General features: G+C 41.3%; 1 protein-coding gene across 4 annotated transcripts in view; it reads left to right on the top strand.

Annotated features, from left to right (window-relative positions):
• tiam1a (TIAM Rac1 associated GEF 1a) overlaps window positions 1-22,155 on the top strand; it is a 327,029-nt gene that overhangs the window by 165,620 nt on the left and 139,254 nt on the right. For all 4 annotated transcript variants that reach the window (XM_043700705.1, XM_043700702.1, XM_043700703.1 and 1 more), the window contains one exon: window positions 13,315-13,389. In XM_043700705.1, the coding sequence (XP_043556640.1) occupies window positions 13,315-13,389 (75 nt within the window). Of the gene's footprint in view, window positions 1-13,314; window positions 13,390-22,155 lie in introns of those variants that run through there.

Genomic DNA, 22,155 nt, shown 5'->3' with positions numbered 1-22,155 from the left:
AACTTATTCCTTTTGATCTAAACTCTGGGATCTTCTGATATGAGACATTGAACTTCTGGTTCAATTAATTGTTTTAATGTGTTTGTTTGTCATACTGTCAAGAATATACATTCCATCCATTCTTGTGACAGTGGTTATCTCAGGCACTTAATTGTAATCACTTGTTTTATTGGAATTCATACATTTGGGTCCAAATGATTTTCAAACCTGTTTAAAAAGAAATTACCTTCACTAAATCAATACACATCCACCTGTCTCCAGTTTTGAAATCTAAATCCCAAGATATATTTATAGACTTTTCATCACACATGCTTGAACTTACCTCTCACCACCACCGTGAAAATCTGTGATGATTTTGCAACACCTCTCGTCCTTGTCCTGGTTCAGTATTCAAAAAATACATTAGATTTGAACTCCAGTCTCAGTCTTGCCCTTTTCCATGTAATTCCTGGTCATGGGATATATCCAAGTGCTTTCAGAACCCTGCTATGCAGTTCCGTTAGATGCTGGCATCCATTCAATGTACTACTGATGTGTGAGATCACAGTTTAAAAAAAAACTTGGGTTCTGGGTATCACTGGCAGAACCAATATATAATCCCACTCTTAATTACACAGAGTAAGTGGAGGTGGACCAATTGTAACAACTTGTTTCCAGTCAATAGCTTGCCAAGCCCTTTCAGTGGCTAACTAACCAATTATTGTACAGTTAAATAAAATTATATCAATACATTGTATGTAGGTTGTTCTTTGCTGTATAAGCAGTCTTATTCATTGCTTTACAATGGAGAGAGAGAGCACTGACGAAGAATTGAGTAGAAATATAAGCAAAACAAAATTGAGAGGAATTAAAAAATTGAAAAAGAAGGGGAATGAGAGGAAAAAAAGGAGTATATGTTGTCAACAGGAAAAAACATTCTCAAAATAAGTAGGAAGGCTTTGCATTTAATTGAATAACCTGCTTTGGTATAAATGGGTCTGAACAAATTATCATCTGTACTGTTACCTAGCAACATTTTCCTCAGCAACCTTTAGTCAGATGCAAGCTACTGCTGCTAGAAATAAAGGATCATTGCAGCTTTTTAAATTTTAAGTCTCAAACCATGAAAATTCTTGGATAGAATAAGTGCTTAAGTTATTCACAATTTTTTATTCAGTCTTGATGGGGGAAATTGTTGGCAAATCAAGCATTTATTGCCAGTCATTGGGTTCTGAAGGTTTGATGCCACTTAGTATCTTGATTGGTTATTTCAGAGGTTAATAAAGAGTTAACTGCACTTGCTGCCTTAAGCCTGTCTTGCCTCCAAGATTTCCTTCCCTAATCACTTGTTTTCACAATATCTTTGTGGACAATTTTCCTTTCCTTTAATTCCGGGTTGTGTTTCCACATTTTGTTTTTACAGGAGCTACGATTTGTAGTTTCACGTTGTCTGGGAAGGCAGACGTAGTATCACAAAAAACAAATCAATCTGTCCCCTTCATGGGGATAGTACACTTTATTTCTGATTTTTCCAAGTTGGGAAAAAAAGGTGGAAGTTGTTTTAGTTGTTAGTTGGCATGCTCATTGTCTCTAAGATAAAACTGTGAGACGATCTGTGAGGCCTTGGTCCGCCTACTGAAGGATGACTGATGCAGAAGAGAACGAAATATCCAGTTTACATCACACATGGTGCTATTACTGCACATTAATCAATTGCATAACTAGATTCTGAGCTGCAAAATGATATTAGTTAATGCAAAATCCTAACAGCAAGTTAGGTGAGTGAGTGACTGACACCTATATGTTAAGGCAGCATCTGCAGAGCAGGAGAATCGACGTTTTGGGCATAAGCCCTTCTTCAGGAATGAGGCCGGTGTGCCAAGCGGGTTAGGATAAAAGGTAGTTGGGGGGTGGCGGCGCTGGGAATATGATAGGTGGAAGGAGGTGAGGGTGATAGGCCGGAGAGGGGGTGGGGGCGGAGAGGTTGGGAAGAGGATTGTAGGTCAAGAGAGCGGTGCTGAATCTGGGGATTGGGACTGAGATAAGGTGAGGAGAGGGGGAAATGAGGAAGCTGGAGAAATCTACATTCATCCCGTTTGGTTGGAGGGTTCCTAGGCAGAAGATCTCAGTGAGTCCCTCTCTCACTGCACTCCCCAGATCATCTCCTCTGTCCTGAAGCTCTTCAGCCACGTCCTGAAGCAGACTCGCTACCACAGCCACATCTCTGAGTGCCTCATCTTCTGCCTAGGAACCCTCCATCCACATGGGATGAATGTAGATTTCTCCAGCTTCCTCATTTTCCCCTCTCCTCACCTTATCTCAGTCCCAATCCCCAGATTCAGCACCGCTCTCTTGACCTACAATCCTCTTCCCAACCTCTCCGCCCCCACCCCCTCTCCGGCCTATCACCCTCACCCTTACCTCCTTCCACCTATCGTATTCCCAGCCCTCCCCCCGCTACCTTTTATCTCAGCCCACTTGGCACACTAGCCTCATTCCTGAAGAAGGGCTTGTGCCCGAAACGTCGATTTTCCTGCCAGTCGGATGCTGCCTGGCTTGCTGCGCTTTTCCAGCACCACACTTTTCAACTCTGGTCTCCAGCATCTGCAGTCCTCACTTTCTCCTACCTCTATGTTAAGGAATATATACAGAAGACCTTGTTCATAAGAACATGATCTGGCAGTACTTCTGTCTTCATGAGGCTAGAAACACACTGATCATGAAAGTTCTTTTCTATGCATTTCAGATTTTTTTTTAACCTTGTCTTACAGTGAGTTAGTAAATGAACTGAAATTCACTAATCTCTACTATGTTCCTTTACATAAAAAAATTTTGATTGTGATCATTAATTTTTTTGTTAACTACATCAACAAAATTAAAAATCACACAACACCAGGTTATAGTCCAACAGGTTTATTTGGAAGCACTAGCTTTCGGAGAGCAGGTCTTTCAACAGGTGTTTGTGGAGTATGAGATCGTAAGACACAGAATTTTATAGCAAAAGTTTACAGTGGAATGTAACTGAAATTATATATTGAAAAAGACCTGGATTGTTAAGTCTCTCATCTTTTAGAATGAACATGTTGGTTTTAGTTCTTTCATATGTAAAGCACAAAACATTTTTAAAAATTACATTCTCAAGTGAACTTTAACAGTTGGTGTCATGTCTGTCCAGATAATGCATTTAAGGTGTGAGCATTATCTGGACAGACATGACAGACTGTGCCACAATGTTCAGACTGATTGTAATCTTAAAAAACAAACAGATTTACAGAATCTTACATGGATTCATGCAGTTTTTGAGCCAAGTAAAATGTAGTTCTGCAAGTACAAATTCACCCCACAAATTTGTCTGTCTATGTGGGTGTGTTGTGTGGGGGTGGGTGTGCAGGGGTTAGGAGTGTCTGTGAAATAGTGTCTGTGAAATAGTGTCTGTGAAATAGTGTCTGTGAAATAGTGTCTGTGAGAGTGTAAATGGGTAGATGTCTGTGAGCGGGTGCATGTGAGAGTGTGGGAGTGTATGAGAGTGTGTATATGTCTGTAGGTCCAGGACATTCGACCGTGGACTTTCGGGTGACTGTACTCCAAGGCGGACTTCGGGACAGGCAACTATGAAAAGTGGCTGAGCAGAGGCTGATAGCCAAGTTTGGTTCCCATGGGGGGTGGCCTCCACCGGGACCTTGAGTTCATGTCAACTACAGGTGACCCCATTACACGAGATGCGCACGCACACTCTCTTACAGGCGCACACTCTCCTATAGACCCATATACTCAAGTAGACCCTGTCTGTCAATCTGTTTTTTAGATTAGAATCAGTCTGACCATTATGGCACAGACCATCTCACACAGCGCAGCTCACACCTTAAATGCATTATCTGGGCCAACATGACACCTATTGTTAAAGTTCACTTGAGAATGTAACTTTAAAAACAAGTTCTGCGATTTACATATGAAAGAACTGAAACCAACGAGGTCATTCTAAAAGATGAGGAACTTACAAACAATCCCAAGTCTTTTTCAATACATAATTACAGTTGTATCACACTGCAAACTTTTGCGATAAATTCTGTGTCTTACGATCTTATACTCCACAACTACCTGATAAAGGAGCAGCGTTCTGAAAGCTAGTGCTTCCAGATAAACCTGTTGGACTATAATCTGGTGGTGTGTGATTTTTAACTTTGTACACCGGCATCTCCAAATCATGTAGATCAACAAAAACAGCCAAAAAAACTTGGTTTAATATAGCACCTTTTAATGTATTAAATATGTTGAGGTGCTTTACAAAATTTTACAATTCAAAATGCGACATTGAACAGCATATCGTATTAGAGCAGATGACCAAAGCCTTTATCAAACAGACAAGTTTTACATACTCTTAAAGGTGATAAGTTTCACAGTGGGAATTTAAGAGTTTAGCACCTCACTAATCCAAGACCTTGCCACCAATGGTGAAATAATTAATATTGCACTTGCGAAGGGGATGAGAATTAGGTAAACACTGCTGTCAGAGGGTCTTGTATTGGTGGAAAGAACAGATAGAAGGGATGGAAAGAACATGGAGTGATATGAAAACAATAATTTTCAACTGTTGCTTGTCGCCATAAATGCCTCTTGAAAACATAAATGATGTCCTGTTTGCAAACAGTCCATCCTCAGGTAAATATAGTAGAAAGCAATTGATTCAATGGCTTGGGAGCAGAGTTGGTGTCAGCAGCTAAAGCAAAAGAATTTCTGTATGATATATTTAATTGATTTTGCTTTTGGAAGAGCCAAGAGAAATGGTCGTGAGGTGGATTTGGCAGCTAACATATGAAGATTGATGGTGTGGAAAATGGGTGATATCACCAAAAAACAGAATGTAGATGAGAAATAAGAGGATGCCCAATATAAAAGCTTGGGCTGAACCAGAAGTAATGGTGTGGGACGAGGAAGAGAGGTTATTATGTGTGATTCTCTGGCTGCAACTAGTTTTGAATGGAAGATGGAAAGGTTTTGGAAGAGGATGCTGTGGTCAACATTGCCAAAGGCTTCAGAGTGAAGAAGGTGAAGAGGGCGCAGTCACATTGATTGTCAATTGTGACTTTGATTTAACAGATGGATGAATTGTAGCTGTGAACGATTTTGGCACAAATCAAATACCCAAGACACCACATTGCGCAAAATGTATAAAAATAACCCCATTATAATCAGTAAATGTTTGTATGGAATGTGGAATTTGATGTGTCAGGAATAAAACTTTTGGGTTTTGTGAGAATTGGCTACTGATTTAAGAGGTGATAGCACATTGAAGAAAGGGAAGTCAGAGTGTGACAGTAATTTGACAGGGCAATGAGGACACAGTTTGATTGTCTAGAATAATGGCTGCACATTTAAAGGAGAAAGGGACAGTGCCTTAAGAGAGAGAATTATTGAATCGATGAACGAACAAGGGAATTAGGTGGTAAACAGGATTGAGGGAGAAGGATGTCGGTTTCCTGGTCAAGATGATCTCTGAGTGGACAAGGTTCGAACTAGGAGGGAAATTAGATAATGATGTGGGTTCATGGTGATCGCAAGGATGCTTTAGAGAGAGTTTGGCCTTGTGGACAAATTAAATGGAAACACATGGTAGACGGAGCTGATCAGATGGTTGTAATATTAGAGAGAAAGATGTTCATTGCTCTTCATTAGATGACGGTGAAAGTCGAGAAATAGGAGAGAAGGCCTTCAGACTAGTTGTAATGAAGCACAGCTGTGAATTACCTATGCAGTCAGGATGATCCTGGAATAGTTAACAGTTTTAGCAGATGAGAGCAGGAACGAATATGTGCTATAGTCTGATCTGTGGTGAGTGGCTAACCCTCCTGAGATGAAAGGAGAAATGCATGTGGTAGCATTGTGTGACATGGATTTAATTTGTATTGAGATGTGTTTAATGATATCAATATCTAAATAGTAATATATTTTAAGTTTTAAAAAATGAAATTGTCAAAATCGTGAAATGCAATATCATGCTGAATGTAATGTTGTGTTACATCATTTCTGAAAGGAATGTTGTTAATCGTTTTAACTTCCTTTATACATGGGCCAAAATAACAGAAAAAAGAGGTTGGAAAAGGTTGAATGAAGAGCGATGGTTGTACTAATAGTCAGCTGTTTGTTCCAATCAAAAGCATTGCAATTGTATGAGCAGGAGTCGGCTTTTCAGTTCAAGCCTGCTGTGCCACTTGAAATCATGGCTGATCTGATAATTCTCAGTTCTACTTTTCTGTCTTGATCCCGTAAAAATTGATTCCCACACTGAGTAATAGTCTGTCTGTTCCAGCTTTGAATAGAATTAAGGCTTTACAGCCCTCCACAGTAAAGAATACCACAAATTCATTACCTTCTGAGAAAAATTCTTACTCTATCCTAACCAGGTGGCTTGCTCTGAGATTATGCTGTCCAGTCCGAAACGCTCTCTCAAAGTGAAATAACCTCTCTGCAACATCCTAAATCCCCCACGAATCTTGTATGATTCAGTAATGTTGTCTCTCATTCTTCTCAACACCAATGAATACAGGCCCAAGCTACTTAACATATCCAAAAAAGACAAACCTCCAACCCTCCATCGGAGCTGCAGTGTTCAGTGGTTAACACTGCTGCCTCTGGCGACTGTCTGTGTGGAGTTTGCACATTGTCCCCGTGTCTACGTGGGTTTCCTCCAGGTGCTTTGGTTTCTTGCCACAGTCCAAAGATGTGCAAGTCAGGTGAATTGACCATGCTAAATTGCCTGTGGTATTAGATTCATTAGTCAGAGGGAAATGGGTCTGGGTGGATGACTTTTCAGAGGGTTGGTGTGTACTTGTTGGGCCAAATGGCCTGTTTCCACACTATAGGGAATCTAATTCAATCTAATCTACCTGGGATCAACCTAGTGAAACATTTCTGGACTATTTTAATGCCAGTATATCTTTCTTTAGCTGTGGGAACCAAAACTGTTTACAGTATTCTTGGACAAAAACGGAAAGTGCTGGAGACATTCAGCATCTGATGAAAGAAAAACAGTTGCCATCCTGATGAAGGATCACTAGATTTGAAATCTTGACTACTCTTCTCCCTACTAATGATGCGAGATCTGTTGAGTTTCTCCAGTTCTTTCTGTTTTTGTTTCATATTTCCAGCAATCACAGTTCCTTGACTTAATATAGTATTCTTTTGTGTTGTCTGACTTGTGCCTTGTAAAATAAAGTCACTGTGGTCTCAGAGGACCATGGGATTAGTCTTTCATTAAAGAGAGACAACTGGCATGGGTTAACCTGAAGATCGCCACACCTCAGTTGTGGGAAGAGCTTGAGAAAGAGACGTTCTTGGTTACCTCAGCCAGTGCAGGAATCGTTTTTGTGCTATTCGCATCACTTTGTGTTGCAAACGAGTCATGTCTCTGAAGCAGGAGATAGTGAGGACTGCTGATGCTGGAGATGTTAAAATCAATCAAGTGTGGCGCTGGAAAAAGCACAGCAGGACAGGCAGCATCTGAGGAGCAGGAGAGTTCATGTTTTGGGCACAACCTTTAAGGACTGGAAGGGGGCTAAGAAATAAATAAGGTGGGGAGGAGGCTGGGGCAAACGTAGGTGAGATGGCGAGAGGTGGATGCAAGTAGGAAGTGATGAGATTGGTGGGAAGTGTGGAGTGGATAGGTGGGAAGGAAGATGAAAGGTAGGTCAGGTCAACAGGGCGATGCTGAGTGGGAGAATTGGATCAGGGATCGGGTGTGCGGTGGGGAGATTTGGAAACTGCTGAATTCAGTATTGAGGCTGTGAGATTGTAAGCTCCCAAGGCAGAAGTTGAGGTGCCCTTCCTCCAGTTTGCAGTTGGCCTTGTTTCGGCAGTGGAAGAGGCCCAGAATGGACATGTCACGGGGGGAGTGGGAGGGGGAGTTGAAATGGATGGCCACCGGAAGTGAGATTGGTTGGTGTGTACGGACTAGAGCTGTTCCCTGAACGGTCCCTTGAGTTTGTTTTTGGTCTGTCCAATGTAGAGATTTGCATATCATTCAAAATCCAGAGAGATTTACCTGCACGTCCTCAAACCTCATTTACAGCCTCCGTTGCTCTCAATCTGGTCTCCTGTACATCAGAGAGACCAAGCGCAAAATCGCAAGTTGGTTTAGGGAACATCTCTGTTCTGTCCACACCAATCAACCTCACTTCCAGTAGCCATCAATTTCAACTCCCCCTCCCACTCTGCCGATGACATATTCATTCTGGGCCTCATCCACTGCTAAACAAGGTCACCTGCAAACTGGAATAAGAACACCTCACCTTCCATCTTGGAACCCTACAACCACGTGGTCTCAACGTTAAATTCACCAGTTTCCAAATCTCCTCACCCCCCCCCCCCCCCACCCCCACCCCATCCCATCCCAAATCGAATCCTCTGACTAGGTACCATCCTCTTGTCCTGACCGACCTTGCAATCTTCCTTCCCATTTATCCGCTCCACCCTTCCCACCGATCTATCACAATCACCACCTACAAGGATCCACCTCTTGCCTACCCATCTACCTTACCTCCAACCCCACCCCCACCCATTTATTCTCAGCTCCCTTCCCCCTCCCTCATCCTGACGAAGGGTCCTGCCCGAAATATGGGCTATTCTACCCCTCAGACGGTGACGGACCTGTGTTTTTACCATCCCTTTGAAATAACTGATCTCCAGGTCTTGTATAGTTTTAACAAGGCCTCCTTATTTTTAAGGAGAAAGTGAGGACTGCAGATGCTGGAGATCAGAGCTGAAAATGTGTTGCTGGAACAGCAGGTCAGGCAGCATCCAAGAAGCAGGAGAATCGACGTTTCGGGCATGTGCCCTTCTTCAGGGCTTCCTTATTTTTAAGCCTGTTCCCTTTCAAATGAAGTCGGCGTTCCTTCTGTTTCCCAATTATCTGCTGAATTTGTCTGCAAGCTTTTTATGATTTATGCACAAGGGTTCCCAAATCCCTCAATGCTGTGGCTTTCTGCAGACTTTTTTCCATATAAATGATATTTATCTCATCTATTCTCTCTGCCAAAGTCGATATAAAAATAAAAGAAGAAATAATTAGATGCTGAGGGGAGAGTGTGTAACTCTGAATCGATGAACTATGGTTGCACTGCTGGACTTCCTGATCTGTAATTATCTTGACTCTACTAAGTCTTTGCCGACAACACCAAAATTGGTGGCATTGTAGATAGTGAAGAAGGTTTTCTAAGATTACAAGGGGATCTTGATCAATTTATTTCAGTGCAAGGAAGACAGATGAACTCAGGGCATGGTTCGGAACATGGGACTGGGATATCATAGCAATTACAGAAACATGGCTCAGGGATGGACAGGACTGGCAGCTTAATGTTCCAGGATACAAATGCTACAGGAAGGACAGAAAGGGAGGCAACAGGGGAGGGGGAGTGGGATTTATAGCTATATTGAGGGACGATATTCCCGGAAATACATCCAGGGAAGTTATTTGGGTGGAATTGAGAAATAAGAAAGGGTTGATCAACTTATTGGGATTGTATGATAGACCCTCTAATAGTCAGAGAGAAATTGAGAAACAAATTTGTCAGAAGATTTCAGTTATCCCTAAGAATGATAGGGTGGTTATGGTAGAGGATTTTAACTTTCCAAACATAGACTGGGACTGCCATAGTGTTAAGGGTTGAGATGGACAGGAATTTAAGTGTGTACAAGAAAAGGTTCTAATTCAGTATGTGGATGTACCTACTGGAGAAGGTGCAAAAGTTGACCTACTCTTGGGAAATAAGACCGGGCAGGTGACTGAGGTGTTAGTGGGAGAGCACTTTGGGGCCAGCGACCATAATTCTATTAGATTTAAAACAGTGATGGAAAAGGATAGACCAAATCTAAAAGTTGAAGTTCTAAATTGGAGAAAGGCCAATTTTGATGGTATTAGGCAAGAACTGGCAAAAGCTGATTTGGGGCAGATGTTCGGAGGTAAAGGGACAGCTGGGAAATGGGAAGCCTTCAGAAATGAGATAACGAGAATCCAGACAAAGTATATTCCTGTTGGGGTGAAAGGAAAGGCTGGTAGGTACAGGGAATGCTGGATGACTAAAGAAATTGAGGGTTCTTTTAAGAAAAAGAAGCATATGTAAAATATAGACAGGATAGATCGAGTGAATCCTTAGAGTATAAAGGCAGTAGGAGTATACTTTAGAGGGAAATCAGGAGGGCAAAAAGGGGACATGAAATAGCTTTGACAAATAGAATTAAGGAGAATCCAAACGGTTTTTACAAATACATTAAGGACAGAAGTATAACTCGGGAGGGAATGGGGCCCCTCAAAGATCAGCAAGGTGGCCTTTGTGTGGAGCTGCAGAAAATGGGGGAGATACCAAATGAGTATTTCGCATCAGTATTTACAGTGGAAAAGGACATGGAAGATATAGACTGTAGGGAGATAGATGGTGACATCTTGCAAAATGTCCATATTACAGAGGAGGAAGTGCTGGATGTCTGGAAACGCACAAAAGTGGATAAATCGCCAGGACCTGATTAGGTGTACCTGAGAACTCTGGGAACCTAGAGAAGTTATTGGGTTTCTTGCTCAGATATTTATGTCATCAATAGTCACTGGTGAGGTGCCAGAAGACTGGAAGTTGGCTAATGTGATGCCACTGTTTAAGAAAGGTGGTAAGGACAAGCCAAGGAACTATAGACCAGTGAGCCTGACGTCGGTGGTGGGCAAGTTGTTGGAGGGAATCCTGAGGGACAGGATGTACATGTATTTGGAAAGGCAAGGATTGATTCAGGATAGTCAACATGGCTTTGTGCGTGGGAAATCATGTCTCACAAACTTGATTGAGTTTTTTGAAGAAGTAACAAAGAGGATTGATGAGGGCAGAGCAGTAGATGTGATCTATGTGGACTTCAGTAAGGTGTTTGACAACGTTCCCCATGGGAGACTGATTAGCAAGGTTAGATCTCATGGAATACAGGGAGAACTAGCCATTTGGATATAGAACTAGCTCAAAGGTAGAAGACAGAGGGTGGTGGTGGCAGGTTGTTTTTCAGACTGGAGGCCTGTGACCAGTGGAGTGCCACAAGGATCGGTGCTGGGTCTACTACTTTTCATCATTTATGTAAATGATTTGAATGTGAGCATAAGAGGTCTGGTTAATAAGTTTGCAGATAACACCAAAATTGGAGGTGTAGTGGACAGCAAAGAATGTTGCCTCAGATTACAACAGGATCTGGACCAGATGGGCCAATGGGCTGAGAAGTGGCAGATGGAGTTTAATTCAGATAAATGCAAGCTGCTGCATTTTGGGAAAGCAAGTCTTAACAGGACTTCGACACTTAAAGGTAAGGTCCTAGGGAGTGTTTCTGAACAAAGAGACCTTGGAGTGCAGGTTCACAGCTCCTTGAAAGTGGAGTCGCAGGTAGATAGGATAGTAAAGGTGTTTGGTATGCTTTCCTTTGTTGGTCAGAGTACTGTGGAAAGGTGTTGGGAGGTCATGTTGCGGTTATACATGACATTGGTTAGGCCACTTTTGGAGTATTGCGTGCAATTCTGGTTTCTTTCCTATTGGAAGGATGTTGTGAAACTTGAAAGGGTTCAGAAACGATTTACAAGGATGTTGCCAGGGTTGGAGGATTTGAGCTGTAGGGAGAGGCTGAATAGGTTAGGGCTGTTTTCCCTGGAGCGTCGAAGGCTGAGGGGTGATCTTTCTCGAGGCTAATAAAATCATGAGGGGCATGGATAGAGTAGATAGACCAAGTTTTTTCCCTAGGGTGGGGAGTCCAGAACTAGAGGGCGTAGGTTTAGGGTGAGATGGGAAAGATATAAGAGAGACCTAAGGGGCAACGTTTTCACTCAGAGGGTGGTACATGTATGGAATGAGCTGCCAGAGGAAGTGGTGGAGGCTGACACAATTGCAACATTTAAAAGGCAATGAGATGGGTATATGAATAGGAAGAGTTTGGGTGGATATGGGCCAGGTGCTGGCAGGTGGGACTAGATTGGGTTGGGGTATCTGGTCAGCATGGATGGGTTGGACCGAAGAGTCTGTTTTCATGGTGTACGTCTCTGTCTCTATTAGTGGATCAATGGGCTGAAAAATGGCAGATAGAGTTCAGTCTGGATAAATAGGAATTGCATTTTGGGACAACAAATAAGAGTAGAGTTTTTAGACTTAATGGTAGGGCATTGGACAGTGTTGTACAAGAGAGGGACCTTTGGGTTCAATTACATAAGTCTTTGAAGTGTGCGTCACATACAGACAATATGGTTAAAATGACATTTGGCACGCTTGCCTGAATTGCTCAGTCCTTTGAGTACAGAAGTTGGGAAGTCATGTCGAGGTTGTGCAGGACATGGTCAAGGCCTTTCTGGAGTACCGCGTCCGGTTCTGTTCAGCTGGTCATTAGAAGGATATTATTTAGGTGAAGTGGTTTCAGAAGAGATTTACCAGGATGAAGTGGGAAGGTTTGAGTTATAAAGAAAGGCTGGATATGCTGAAACATTTTTCACTGGAGTATAGGAGGTTGAGGGGTGGTCTCATAAAATAATAAAGGATACAGATAGAATTAATGGTAATTTTCTCTTCCCTCTGGTGAGGAATCTCAAGACTGGGGGACACATTTTTAAGGTGAGGAGAGAGATTTGAAAAAGACACAAGGGACAAATTTTCTTACACCAAGTGGTTCATTGGTGGAATAAACTTACTGGGAAAGTGGTCGGTGTGGGCACAGTTACAATGTTTAAAAGACATTTTGCGAAGCACATCAGTAGGAAAGGCTTGGAGAATGTATGCCAGAAGCATGCAGGTGGGATTAGTTTAAATTTGTTTTATATTTGGCATGGACAGATTGGACTGAAGGGTCTGTTTCCATGCTGTATAACTATGTCTCTGAGGTACAGTGTGTCTCTATTTCCTTATCTGTTTCAGCATCATTCATGGAGTACACATGCTACGTAGTTAACATTTCCTCATGCAATGTTTTATATTTTACCAATCCATTTGTTCATGATTTTGTAACCTTAGAGCTGCCTCTTTTAACTTCACACTTCCTAGTTTTGTGCCATTTGCCAATTTTAGTGATTTAAATCGTGGCTATCTTTACATTTTTAGTGCAAAGTGTGGTCTTGTGCATTTGGCTCATGCCAAAAGTTTTCATACCTGGAATTTATCAAATTTTGATATCTTTGGTCATTTCTTTCACTTGACAATGGTTGGCATAGGGCAGAAATATGGAAGGCAAACAAAAAAAAGTAAATAACAAAAAAAATGGAGTAAAGAAAAATAAGATGAAAGAGAGAAAATGTAAAGAAAGTCTTAAGTGTTAGTAACAAAATATTTTATTCTTTTGTAGTTGTTTGGTGATAATGAGGCCACACTGAAGAAATCCTTGGAAGGCATTTTTGATGATTGTTCAACAGATAGCAGTGTAAGTACATATTGTCTCCATGCATCTGTGCTTGAATAAAGCAGTACCAACATGGAAATCAGATTAATCAACAAAATAACCATACAGTATCCGTCAGAAGGACCATTTGATGCCTAACTGAGACTTGAAATAGATTTTGTATCAGTATCAGATTTAAGCAAAAATAAAAGCACTGCAATATTTGGTTCATTTTGAAAGGACCTTCTTTTCTGTGACTCCAACGTAGCTACCTTAGAGCTAATTTATTGTGAGTGCTGTTGTGTACTCCTCCATATTACTGCCTCTTCTGTGCTTTTTCATCTTCCTTTTTCTTCACCATTGTGTCCCGTTACCCACACATTCCCTCATGAAGCCTACTCTAAAGCGTTGCATACATGCAAACAATTTTCTCGGAAGGTGCATACATGAGCTTAAATAACATGGTACGTAATCCACCCACTGTAATTTTTTTTCTTGTTATCTCTGAGGCAACGAAGACTAATAATTGCAGAAAGAAGCTAAGATGTGGGTGTACTTATGCTCTTGGAATTTGTTGCAGTATGTCAGTAAAGAAACCAGGATTGCTTGAGCTAGCCTCTGGCACTTAGATGACTATTGTTCTGGTCACAAAATAACAGACTTGAGAAACTTTATTGTTGTTGATGTGGATTCATAAGGTCAACTTGGCATGGTGGCACAGTGGTTAGCACTGCTGCCTCACAGCGCCAGAGACCCGGGTTCAATTCCCGCCTCAGGCGACCGACTGTGTGGAGTTTGCACGTTCTCCCCGTGTCTGCGTGGGTTTCCTCCGGGTCCTCCAGTTTCCTCCCACAGTCCAAAGATGTGCAGGTCAGGTGAATTGGCCATGCTAAATTGCCCATAGTGTTAGGTAAGGGGTAAATGTAGGGGTATGGGTGGGTTGCGCTTCGGCGGGTCGGTGTGGACTTGTTGGGCCGAAGGACCTGTTTCCACACTGTAATGTAATCTAATCTAATCTAATCTAAACTTCAGCAGTATAGTCTTGGAAGCTGGTTGATTGAAGATGAGTAGATCGAATTCATTCTAAATGAATGTCAAATAAAAGCAGCTCAATATTCCAGAACTGTAATAGCTGAATGATTCCAGTAGTGCTTTTTAAAAATTGTTATGCCTAATTCAATTTCATTCGCGCATCAGCAATCTGCTCTGTTTAATATATGTACACAGACTAATTACTTGAAATTATGAAACAGCATTGTCATTTTAAAAGGATTGATGTAATTGTCACATCTTTTCATGAAATCTCTGGGAAATATTCTACTTATTTCCTGAGAAGTGTTTGCAAAAACTCTCCAGCATCTCCTATGTCTTAGGCTGCTCAGTAATTTATCCAGTGAATAATTGAACCACATAGATGAGGAAAATTGAATTTTGATCCCATCCTCAGTGATTACCATCAGGGTTAGTTGTAGGGCTACTACCTTTGTCTTCCCCAGAATTAGGGAAGTGAAAGGTGGGGAGGTGGGGAGGTTGGTCAGATTGCCTGATTGTCACTTTTCTGAAGAATTCTTGTTGGGTAGGTTTGTTTCGACATCAAATGAGGACAACATTTGTTTTGACTATGAAACTCGTGATCAAATCCCCTGTCAAGCTTCACAAATCAATTAAGTCCAATTTGTCAAAGCGCCAGTGGTTTATCTGCAGAATTCTGTATCAGTAAATAGTCGGTCCGTTTATGAGTGAACAAAATTTGGCTGAGAGATTTATATGTCACTATCTTTTTTTGAGTCATAGGGTCATAGAGATATGCAGCACGAAACAGACCCTTCAGTCCAATCATCCATGCTGACCAGATGTCCTATATAAACCTAGTCTCATGTGCGCTCTAAACCCTTCCTTTCATATACCCATCCAGATACCTTTTAAATGTTGTAATAGTACCAGCCTCCACCACTTATGGCAACTCATTGCATACACGCACCACTCTCTGTGTGAAAAGGTTGCCTCTTACATCCCTTTCATATCTTTCCGCTCTCACACTAAACCTATTCCCTCTCGTTTTGGACTTTCCTCCCCTGGTGAAAAGACCTTGCCTACTTACCATGCCCCTCCATAAAGCAGTAAGACATAGCAGAAATTAGGCCATTCAGCCCATCAGGTCTTGGCTGCCATTCACTCATAGCTGATCAGTTTCTTAACCCCATTCTCCCAGTTTCTCCCCTTGGTCCTTCAGAATCTATCTATCTCAATCTTAAGTATACTCAATGACCTGGACTCCACAGCCTTCTGTGGCAATGAATTGCATAGATTCACCATTCTCTGATTTAAAGACGTTTCTCCTTATCTCTGTTCTCAAAGGTCTTCCCTTCACTCTTAGGCTGTGCCCTCAGGTCCTAGTCTCTCCGACCAACGGTAACTTCTTCCCAGCAAATACTCTGTCCAGGCCATTCAGTATTCTGCATGTTTCATTTAGACCCCCCACCCCACCCCCCAATACTTTGAAACTCCATCGAGTGTAGACCCAGAATCCTCAACGTTCTTCATATGTTAAGCTTTTCATTCCTGGGACCATTCTATGAACTTCCTCTGAAGGTAACTATGTCCTCCCTGAGACATGGGACCCATAACTGCACACAGTGCTCCACATGTTGTTTGACCAGGGCCTTATTGAGCCTCAGAAGTAATTCCCTCTTTTATATTCAAGTCATCTCAAACTAAATGCCATCATTGCATTTGCCTTCCTAACTACTGATTCAAACTGCAAGTTTACCTGGAGAGAATCCTGGACCAGAATTCCCAAGTCTCTTTGCACTTCAGAATTTTGCATTTTCTCTCTCCTTAGAAAATAGTCCATGCCTCTATTCTTTCCACCAAAGTGCATGACCGCTCACTTTCCCATGTTGTACTCTGTCTGCCACTTCTTTGCCCACTCTCCTAACCTGTCCACATCATTCTGCTGCCTCTCTGTCTTGTTGCTACCTGTCCCTCTACCTATCTTTGTATCATCTGCAAACTTAGCCAGAATGTCCTCGGTTCCTTCATCTACATCATTTGTGTCTGAAGTGAAAAGTTATTGTCCCAACACTGAGTCTTGTGGAACACCATTTATCACCAGCTTCCAACTTGAGAAGGACCCTTTTATCCTCACACTCTGCTTTCTGCCAGATAGTCAAGCTTCTATCCATGCTAGCATCTTGCCTATAACACCATGGGCCTTTATCTTACTCAGTAGCCTCCTGTGTGGTATCTTGTCAAAGGCCTTCTTGAAGTCCAGGTAGATAACATACATCTTTGGTCTAATCTACTCATTACTTCCTCAAAGAATTCTGGACGGTTTGTCAGGCATGACATCCCTTTGATGAAACCATGCTGACTTTACCCTATTTTACTTTACATTTCCAAATATTCAGAAATCTTATCCTCCACAATGGATTCCAAGACCATATGCATAACTGAGCTGAGGCTAATTGGTCTATAATTTTTCATCTTTTGCTTTGCTCTCTTTTTAAACAGAGGTGTCACGTTAGCAATTTTCCAGTCCTTTTGGGGCACTTCTTGATTCTCACATTTCCTGAAAGGTCATCACTAACACCTCCACACTCTCTCCAGCTATCTCCCTTACAACTATGGGGTGTCGTCCACCTGATCCAGATGATTTACCCACCTTCAGGCCATTCAGTTTTTCTAGTTCCTTCTCCTTGGTGATGGCCACCAAACTCTGCTCTGTCCCCTTATTATCTTAAATCTTTATCTCTTCCACAGTGAAGACTGACGTGAACTAATCATTCAGTTCCTCAGCCATTTCCTTGTTCCCCACGACGATCTCTGCAGTGTCATTTACCAGCATCCCAATGTCCACTTTTGTGTCTCTTTTGCTCTTCATATATCTAAAGAAACTCTTAGAGTCTTCCTTTATATTACTGGCTAGCTTACTTTCATATTTAACCTTCCTCCCTTTTTTTTGTTGTTCTCTGTTAGTCTTTGTAAGCTTCCCAATTGTCTGGTTTCCCACTTCCCTTCGCCATATTATATGCTCATGATCGGATAAATCTCTATAAGTCCCCCCCCCCCCCCCAGCATTTATTTATGTAGGTTTTGGATTTTAAATTAGTGGCAAATGGGTATTGGTATTTTTCGTGTGAAGGGCTTTAAATATTAATTTGGTCAGCCTTTCTGGAAGCTTTTTTGTGCTTCCAGGAGCATTCATAGAAGTTTGTTTATGCTGTGATGGTTTATGTCCAGAGAGAGCAAACGTTAAGCAATTTAGCTTAGCAGAATCTGGGATGTTTACAAAACAAATTTCAAAAGATCTTGAGTAGTTGTAAGTACCTGACTGAAGTTAAATGCAAGTGTAATTTTACCCAGAAAAAGGAGATTGTTTACAGCAGTTAAGGAAATGAGTATTTCAGTTTAATACAGACCAGGAGTGTTTGTTCAGAAATCTGTAATGTTATTCAAAGCTGAGAAAGTTTATGGTCACCGTTGTGAGAGTGAAAGGAAAAGGCTTCATAGCTCACGGAACCAGAACTGGAAAGGAGCTGTTCACTCTTGTCCACAGATTTGAAATGGAAGTAATTTCCCTGTATTTTTCAACAACTATAAAGCAATGGTGTTGGGAGTAAATTAAACTTTGTTCTGACCTGTGTTTCAAAACTTTCAAACTGCATGCAGACAGCTTGGTTTGTTTCCTTTTTCTTTGACTTCTGTAATATTTTATTGTAAAAATAAAATTCTTTTTGTCTTGGTGAAAGACCATTATTTTAAATAAATGCCCCAAAAATGTGCATCAGGCTACCTTGTTCAGTTGTAACATCAGCTGAGATCAGAACAACTGATTATTGTTGATAATTTCATCTGACTTTCTTTACTTAAGTTGAAATTACCCTGGCTCCACTCATTACATAATCATCGTTAAGCACATTTTCTTCCCACTTATTTTACATTACTGCAGAATCAGTAGAGACGGTAAGATTATATTTTATGAAAAATGTTCTTCAAGATTAAATTTAGATAAATTTGAAAAGAGTATTAATGTTAATTTTCTGAGTTGCTGGGAGGCAGAGAGACATATTTTCCCTGTTAGTACACAACCTCCTCAACATAGAACAACCAATTAGAAATACAATCTTGTGGGCTGATTATGTATCCCAAACAGTAGCATGGTTTTCAGAGGTTCTGCACTTTTAGGGTTACTTGAGTTGCTCTGAAATCATTGGTCTCGATGAAGGGTTTCTGACAGTTAAGTGGAAATCAATTGCACAAGTGGAATAATTGACTTCGTCACTGTTAAGTGTGCGCTAAAATTAAAAAAAAAATTGAAATGTCCAAATTCCACTAATCTAATTTGAATTAGTGAAATTCTAAAACTAAATTACATAAAAAGAAAATATTGTGAATGTTAGAAATCTGAAATAAAAACAGAAAATGCTGTAAATACTCAGCTCATTTGGTAGCATCTCTGGAGACAGGAAGGCAGTTCACGTGACATATTAATGACCAACTAGATTGTACAGTCTTTTGGTTCCTCAGTGTAGAAAGAATTGAATTCAGCATAGAAAATGTGAAAGAGGTTGATTTTTGTATGTATTAAATCGTTCGGGCAAGGCATTTTAAGACAGACAATTGCTCAGGGTCTTCAGCAGTGAACCTGAATGCCTAGCATGTGCTGCAATACTGAATTTTCTTTGGTTCAGTTAGCAGCTGTCACTTTTGTTAATTTGGTTTATATTTTAAGGCTTGATGTGAAGGTGCCGGTGTTGGACTGGGGTGGACAAAGTTTAAAAATAACGCAACACTAACTTTTAGTCCAACAAGTTTATTTGGCTAGCTACCTGATGAAGGAGCAGCGCTCTGAAAGCTTGTACTTCCAAATGAGCCTGATGGACTATAACCTGGTATTGTGTGATTTTTAACTATACTTTTAAGATACAACAATCTTATAGGGGTTTCATAGTTTTGTTGTTGTGACCATTAAATTATCAGCTGTCATTGTGCTCTGAAACTAATGAGAAAGTGGGACTTTAGACATGATCAGAATAGCTTCAAAGTCCAGAAGCTGCAGTCAATGGGTCTACAATGCTCCCAAGTGTGCACCATTGAGGCTCCCACAGATTGTTCTCTCCCGTGTATCGCACTTAATGCTGTTTGTTTTGTTATAAAGTCCCTGGAAAACATTGCACCTTTTATGAACGGAGTGTATCTATATTTTAATGGTGCACTAACTTCATAATTTTGGCTTAAAATGTTTTTTAATTTGTGAAATGTCCTTTCTGCGATAAGTTAGAATGACACAATTTTTAACAAATGTTTTAAAACTGTGTGTTAATTTTATATTCGGTTGTAACATAATGCAGGGTACATTTATTTTGTTGCCAAGCATTGAACAGTCTGAAGATATGCAGGTTATGGTGGATTGGCCATGCCAATTTTTCTGTAGTGTCCAGGGATGTGCAGATTAGATGGATTAGCCATGGGAAAATGCGGGGTTACAGGGATAAGGTAGTAGGGTGGGTTGCTCTTCTGAGGATTGGTGTGGACTCGATGGACCGAATAGCCTGCTATGATTCTGTGATTCTATGATTGATATTAAAGGTGCAGCATAATAATTTATTTTGACAACTTTATTTCCATCTGGTTGTCTGCTTTCTGACCATACTTTATCTGCCACCGAGACATTCCCATGACTTAGTGACAGATTTAAACTGCTGATAGTAAAGGTGATAAAGTAATTAAAGAGATAATTAAATGTTTGACACCTTTCTTCAAGACCAGTAAGAGAACTATTGTTTTGCCAGTGACCAGAAAATGCAGACTAATGTCATGAGGTGTCATCTGAGATGTAGAGGCTTGAACACACGCACCAACAAATTCAGGAACAGCTTCTTGCGGCCGTCATTAGACTGATGAATGGACTTTCCAGCCTCAAATAATGCTGACCTTGCTCACGTTGATGTTGCCTCGCACATGTCCCATGCAATGTAACCTGTACACCACGTTCCAAGTTTTGTTTACACTCTATGATCTGTACATCCTTGCTTACTGTGATCTGCTTGTACTGCTCACAAACAAAGCTTTTCACTCTACTTCAGTACACATGACAATAAATCAATTAACCATCAGTGACTCTCACCTACTGATCTGACTCTTCAGATGTAGGTTCCTATTTCCAACTCAGATCTGGCAAGTGGTTACCACTTTGGAGAAGTTTTAAAGTGAACTTCTGTGCCTGGAGCTTTTTGAACTGAAGTAGCGTAGTCCAGTCCTTGAATCCATACAAGAGAGTGAACTGGTACTGAATTCTCATCATCTTTGAATACAGTAGCTGCTGCTGCACAATGTATAAATGACCAAAATCACTGTGCCATCGGCTGGAAAGAGTTAAGGAGGTTAGTTTGCTGTTGGGTGGAGGGGGCTGCCAAGTGGGTGAGGAAGAGGCACAGGTGCCAGATGGATGATGGAGCTGGAACTGCAAATAACCTTCATTGGAAGGAGTACTTGGAGGATTTCCTTAACGGAGACTCCGACCTTGATGTGGCTGCTCTTGACCACCAGTACCTCAATACAACACCAGCCCAGTATGAGATTGAAATGCCATCTGATAGCTGAGAACCAACAAGGATGTTGGTGCAAATGAAATTCTCCACCTGTGTCCTGAAATATGGCACAGAACTACACTTGGCACAAATACATGACCTCATTTTCCTTATCTGGGCAAAGAAGAATTTGCTGGAGGACGCCAAGACAATAATTTTGACCATCTTTTGGAAAGGAGATGAGACCATAATTCTATTTTTTTTAAAATAGTGATGGAAAAGGATAGGCCAGATCTAAAAGTTGAAGTTCCAAATTGGAGAAAGGCCAATTTTGATGGTATTAGGCAAGAACTTTTGAGAGCTGATTGGAGGCAGATGTTCACAGGGAAAGGGATGGCTGGAAAATGGGAAGCCTTCAGGAATGAGATAACAAGAATCAAGAGAAAGTATATTCCTGTTAGGGTGAAAGGGAAGGTTGGTAGGTATAGGAAATGATGGATGACTAAAGAAATTGAGGGTTTGGTTAAGAAAAAGAAGGAAGCATATGTAAGGTATAGACAGGATAGATCGAGTGAATCCTTAGAGCATAAAGGAAGTAGGAGTATAAAATTGGCCTCTTAACAGTCAACCAGTCATTTTCATCTATTTTCCTGAAGAAGGGCTTATGCCCGAAACGTCGATTCTCCTGTTCCCTGGATGCTGCCTGACCTGCGCTTTTCCAGCAACACATTTCCAGCTCTGATCTCCAGCATCTGCAGACCTCACTTTCTCATCAACACTGACCTGACCAGTTTCCAAATTTCCTCTCACCCCACCTCGTCCCAGATCCAACCCTCCAACTTGGCACTACCCTCTTGAAATGTCTTACCTATCCAACTTCCTTCCCACCTATCTGCTCCACCCTCCCACCAGCTGATCACAATTACCCCCCTACCTGCATCCACCTATCGCCTTCCCGACTACCTTCCTTCCAGCCCCACCCGCTCCTCCCTATTTATCTCTCATTCCCCCTTCCTCCTCCACATTTCTGTTGAAGGGCTTGTGCCTGAAACATTGATTTGCTTGTTCCTCAGATGCTGCTTGACCTGCTGCGACTTTCCAGCGACACATCTTTTGACTATCATTCTGATACATCTAAGCTTATCAAAGTAGCTACAAGGCTACAGTATTCAGTGCAGAACCTAACTCCAGCACACGCACAAATATCCATAGGCCTGTATACATTTTATGTACAACAGAAATGTGGAGGTTGTTTAGGAAGCACCTGCTAATAGTG

The sequence above is a fragment of the Chiloscyllium plagiosum genome, chromosome 12 (assembly GCF_004010195.1).
Source record: "Chiloscyllium plagiosum isolate BGI_BamShark_2017 chromosome 12, ASM401019v2, whole genome shotgun sequence".
Taxonomy (NCBI): Eukaryota; Metazoa; Chordata; class Chondrichthyes; order Orectolobiformes; family Hemiscylliidae; genus Chiloscyllium; species Chiloscyllium plagiosum.
The sequence above is the reverse complement of the archived record's forward strand: the minus strand, read 5'-3'. Positions and strand labels throughout refer to the sequence as shown.